Raw genomic sequence first — 6,031 nt, 5'->3', positions numbered from 1 at the left:
GGATATGTGGCCCTTGTTATTAAAACAGTTTCTCTTTTCTAATTGCTGTTTAAGAAAATTCAAAACATTTTTCGAAAAAACCTAAACTTAAAAGTAGCTCTTTCAACGCCGCTACTTTCACAGTGAACTGTATATAAGGGACACAAACACCCTAAACTGATAACCACTTTGTTTAGTTACATCCTATATATACAAGCAGCAATTCAGGTATGTTTATTTATGTTTGTCAAATAAAACTTGAAATACAATTACATGATTTATTCAAGTATTGTCTGAAGTCAACGAACGCTCCACTGTACACTTATATAAAAATATATTTACATCCTTTACAACGCCGCTTTATTTAGACGGCCTATTTTATGTAGGGTACGTTGGGGAGGGCGTCGGGCCGACGACGATGGTGGACGCCGTGGTGCCGGAGATGGACCACGGAGTCCCTCATCCTTTGCTCTCTGAGACTCCGTATATAGTTCTCGTCCACCATATGCCTGCCGCCTTTTTTCGTCTTAACCACACTGTCCTTGAACAAAACACACCACAACGACTTGTCCTTGTTGTCCCACAACAACGATTTCGTATACTCCTTCAGCCGCCTGCTGTTCTCCTCGACGCGCCGCATGGCTATCTCGATTTTGATCAAATCTTTGTAGTGGTCGGATACCGTCGGCGTGCTGGAGTTGTCCTGGATGCGGGCGCTTATATTAATCCTCGACAAGTAGTAGTTCTCATATTGTCCGGCGGTTTTGGTCCGCAGCAGCCATACCACGCTGGCGACGAACGCGCACGATACGACAAATGTCAGTACCAGCAGCGAGAGTCGTAGTACTGAACCGACGGACGCACAACTCATATCACTTTTTGTTTGTGTCTGCTCGCGTGTACTGCAGGACCGGTCATACCGCGTAGGTGTGCTACGAGCTACGAGCTACGAGCTGCTACGAGGTGCTACGAGGTGCTACGAGCTACGTCCGCCCCGTGCCCACGACAGCTCCGTACTGACGCGAGTATGGAGCGAGCGGCGCGCGGCTGTTTATATCGCTTGTAATTTGCAGTCTGAGGCGGTATCCTAGTTGCATCTGCCTCTAAATCCCTTTTGTATGAGCTCTTTGCTTTTCCTATATCACGTTGAAAGGTTTCAATTTATTACCGGCGTTTAATCTTTATTTTCTCTAGCGCAGTGTATTTTATTAAATGTATCGCGTTGTTTTTGTTATATGAAAATAGTGCGTAAAATCATTAGTATTCTAATTTTGATATGATATAGCGTCAATAAAATTATTGTTATGTAACATCATAGTAGACGAAAACGAAATACCACAATAAAAAAAACCCTCCACTAAAAGTTATTACGTATATAATTGCATGCATTATTAGTTTTAGCTATTACAGTCCTCGCTGAAACTTTACGTGCTATTTAAAAAAGCTTAGCATTCGTCATAGCGCGAGTTCATTACAGGAGACACGTATGACGATAAGGAAAATAGGTCGCCGCTTGGTGTTAATTTCGTAATTTGGCTGGAAAGGCGGCGGCGATAAGGATCCGGCTGCAATTATATGTGGCGCTTTGTGTCAAAAGAAAAAGCCGCACTTAAACGAAATTACTGAGCAAATACGCCGCATTAAGGGCCTACGCCTGTCCACGTGTCCATGGCGCGACGTCGACGTGATTACGTTGACGTCGCAACGTCGCAAGTCCTAGAATTAAGGTATTCGATGCGACGTTGCAAATTCACGTGCTTTATTGCCGTATTTGACAGGATGAGGCCTTAGTCAAGTATTTTGTCAAGTAGCCGGTTATTTCAAATATGATTTTGATTAGAGGAATCACAAGTTCCATGCCACTTAGCGATGTGTTATATTATGGTATTTAAAATCCTATACTCATCCCGAATAAATAGCCTGTAGCAAAATTAACATAACAAAACTACGTCGGATAGCCATACAACGTCGCTTTTCGTAGAAGTTAGAGCACACCACGACGGACGACGTCGTTAACGTGACGTCGCCGTACCGTGGACAATGTGAACAGGCCTTTAGGGCGATCTCATCACGAAACACGCTTATCACCCGCGACCATCAAGCTACAATTTACTTTATTTGGAATCGACGAATTTACGAATGTACCAAAAATGCTTAGGGTTGGCACATTTTAGTAGTTAAACTATTTTTGTCACAATGTTAGGCCGCGTGCACCTCCGAAACGTCTTTACTGATTTTAATCAAATTTTATATTATGCATATTCAGTGGGTCTGAGAATCGGCTACTGGATACTTTTTATATTGATAAGTACATTTGTTGAATAAATAATAGTAAATTATTAAAACTCGAGACTGACGGCGACCATTGTTTGTGCGACGTGATAGCGATGGAAGTTGCCATGGTGACATACTTATTTAGTCACTTCAATAAAATAATACGGGCGAAATACTTTATATGGCAAAGAAACGTTTGCCGGGACAGCTAGTTTAGTTATAAAATCTACATTATATTTACCGCTCTTTTTGCACAAGTTGTAACGGGAATCATACTTTTTGCTACCAAAGTAACCTATTACAAATCAAAATTAGCTGTCTGAGCCTACCTTCACGATATTGTTTTAACAAGTGTCTAAGCATACTAGTAGTCTAGTAGTATATGTAAGCGTATTTTATTTGTAAGTTTTTAGGGTTCCGTGCCCAAAGGGTAAAAACGGGACCCTATTACTAAGACTTCGATGTCTGTCCATCTGTCTGTCTCCAGGCTGTAACTTAAGAACGGTAATATCTAGAGAGTTGAAATTTTCACAGATTATGTATTTTTGTTGCCGCTATAACAATAAATACTAAAAACAAAATAAAGGAGATCGAAACAATTACATACAAATCTGGGCCCTGTATGTAAAAACATGAAAATGGTGTGAATTAAAAGGTTCAAAATTAAGAGTTTCCTTGCTGAAAATTCTATAGACATTGACAATCTGAAAGCTGAGATATTCGAGATTTAGTAAATGTGAGGTTATGTAGCAATCTTTAAGTGTCAGATGAATACATGTAGAAATATGTGAAAAATATTTGTTACATCTAGTAGATAATGTCATATAAGTCATCACAAGTCGATGAAGACTCAAACATATATACTTTAATTATACCTATCTTAAAATAAATATCTCATATAAAGTACAATGACTATTTAGTCTTTTGGCTTAGAATTTATTTGCTTTAATTGTAAATAATCTGCTTATGCCTTGTAGCTGTAGGTATTTTAAGTCTATCAAGGTAGTACCTAGATAGGTGAGTTTATATTTGACTGAGGTGCAAGCAATGATATTCTATGTTACTAACAAAAAAGTGTTTACGCATTTCTGAGAATCTTTTGTAAGACATTGCTACTCTAGTATTTTAGAAACTCATTGGGTGCAAGCCATTGCCGAATTACTGATAGAATAGTTTCATGGTTTATTGGTCGTCGAGCTAATGTATTGCAGTGACTAGTTGCTATCTCACAGTTCACACAGCGATCCATCGTTTCAACCATAGATTGAGAATGGTTTCAACAATATCCAATCCACAAGCTGGCGACAAAATCCAAATTAACTATTCCAAGTCAAACTTGCAGGCAATCTTCGGTGTCCAATATGAAAGCAAGGCTCGTAAAACGTAGACGGGTTCGAAGTTCGTAAAAAACAAAGAAGTGGTCGTTGAAAATATAAAATAATTGGGAAAGCAATCAAAATTCATCGAAAAAACACAAAACAAGTGTGAAGTGAGACACAGATAACGGCAAAAGCAAGTCAATGTCATGTTGCCACAGACTAGATACTGAATGATTATGATCGATATGAAATCGATAATCGAAAAGGATTTTTTGAAATAAAATATACTTATATTATACGTTATGTTTTATTGAATTGTAGACATATGCGGTGTAGTTTAATATATTTTATATAAGTGAAATACCTTGTGTGAAGTTTTTATTCTGTAAATAAATAATTGAAATATCGTTTTTGATTTGATTAATCGTTAATCGATTATTTCACAAAACAGTTATTTGCATATTTCTCCGCTTGTAGATTGAGAATTTATGTAGATTTTTGGTATTTTATACATAAAAAATAACTATTTTTTTAAACCAACTCTGAACTTATTACTTTTGGGCCCACCAGTTTCAGTCTCCTTTAATATTTAAGAGGGGCTCCGATACAACAAACGTGATTTTTTAACATTTTTTGCTCGGTATCATCATTGATAGCCATCTGAAATATTCACAAAATACTCAGTTTTATTTAAACTTTAGTAATTATTTCATTAATAACTAAGGGCAGCTCTCATACAAAAAACATTTTTTTTTCTATTTTTGCTCTATAGTGGTACAGAACCCTTCGTGCGCGAGTCCAACTCGCACTCGGAAGATTTTTCTGCTTTACGTTTTAAATAAATGGAAGACAGTAAGCAAATGTTGCCCTCTACCATTCCAGCCATTTAGTAAATGCTCTCCAGGTTATGACTAGAAATAATGTCGTCACAGACATGGCAATACATTTCAACTGACTCTTAAATACAGAGTGCATATTTAAATATGCTATTCAAAGCTGTACTTATGTTAAAAATGTATATGATTATCATTATCATTATATACTGAGAAGTAAATAGAAGTGATATTAAATGAAAAGCTTTGATGATTGTAATCAAATTATAAGCAATATGAAAATAGTAGAGATGTAGTGCATTCCATTCGAATGGTCATATTTTTAAATTACTGATTACTTTTTATATTATTTGTACCAAACAATTAAAAAAAATCGGCATTAGACTAACGCAGATTAAGTTTCACATAAAATAATATTACGTGCCAATTTCTTTGTTTTTAGGGTTCCGTAGCCAAATGGCAAAAAACGGAACCCTTATAGATTCGTCATGTCTGTCTGTCTGTCTGTCCGTCCGCCCGTAAGTCACAGCCACTTTTCTCCGAAACTATAAGAGATATGCTATTGAAACTTGGTAAGTAGATGTAGTCTGTGAACCGCTTTAAGATTTTGATACAAAAATGGAAAAAATATTAAAAATTATAGGGGTCCCCATAGATACAACTGAAACAAAAATAAAATTTTTCATCTGACCTAAGCGTATGGGGTATCTATGGATAGGTCTTCAAAAATCATATTGAGGTTTCTAATATATTTTTTTCTAGCCTGAATAGTTTGCGAGAGACACTCTTCCAAAGTGGTAAAATGTCCCCCCCCCCCCCCTCTAACTTCTAAAGTAGGGGCATGATAAGTCTTAAATAAATATATGATGTACATTTCTACAAAATCTACCAACGAAAATTGGTTCAAACGAGATCTAGCCAGTAGTTTTTTGTATACGTCATAAATGGTGAACCTTAATTTAACTTCCATTAAATCAACTGAAATATGAAAATAAATCAAAAACCTCTTAATTTCATAAAAATAAACCTTGTTGCTGCTGCGGAACCCTTCATGGGCGAGTCCAACTCGCACTTGGCCGGTTTTTTATTACTATATTTTTATATTTTATATAGTATTGCAAAGCTTTAAGAAACTAAGAATTCGAGCGCGGCGAACCGAATCAAGAAATTCCGTAACGAATAAACCTAACACCATCCTCACTCCGACCGTCACAGTGGTGCGGCGGCGTTGTCCTCGAGTGCCACACGTACTTTTTTTTGCCACAATATCACCTGTACATTAACAGGGTCGTACTTATAGTAAGTCAGTCTCATAGGGATGCCGTAACACAGGAGTGATGTTATAGCTGAACTTTACCACCGCTATGGCGGAAAGCCAAGAACTTATCTGAGCCCATTCATTTGCAGCCTACAATGGGATTAGGAGAACATTTATGGCTGGTCCATGACAAAATTGTAATGTTTCTGTTGGTATAGTGTCTTGGGTATGATCAAACCAATAGATAAACAAATCCATACTTTCATACTTAGGGCATGTTTCACCACTTCGTGATAAGTGCCGAATAGGCTATCCACCACTTAACTTGACAGACGAAGTATGGAGAATCTGTCAAAAAAGTTGTGAAT

General features: G+C 37.2%; 1 protein-coding gene across 1 annotated transcript; it reads right to left on the bottom strand.

The window, feature by feature from the left end:
• Nucleotides 1-268: 268 nt before the first annotated feature.
• Nucleotides 269-975, bottom strand: LOC121738836. The gene has a single exon (XM_042131082.1). The coding sequence runs from the start codon at nucleotides 848-850 to the stop codon at nucleotides 353-355; it is 498 nt and encodes a 165-aa protein (XP_041987016.1). The 5' UTR covers nucleotides 851-975; the 3' UTR covers nucleotides 269-352.
• Between the last annotated feature and the right edge of the window lie 5,056 nt (nucleotides 976-6,031).

The sequence above is a fragment of the Aricia agestis genome, chromosome Z (genome assembly GCF_905147365.1).
Source record: "Aricia agestis chromosome Z, ilAriAges1.1, whole genome shotgun sequence".
NCBI classification, from domain to species: Eukaryota; Metazoa; Arthropoda; class Insecta; order Lepidoptera; family Lycaenidae; genus Aricia; species Aricia agestis.
This window is presented reverse-complemented; position numbering and strand designations above follow the sequence as displayed.

Coding starts and splice junctions, on each gene's coding strand:
- LOC121738836 (XM_042131082.1), bottom strand. CDS start 850: ATGAGTTGTGCGTCCGTCGGTTCAGTACTACGACTCTCGCTGCTGGTA.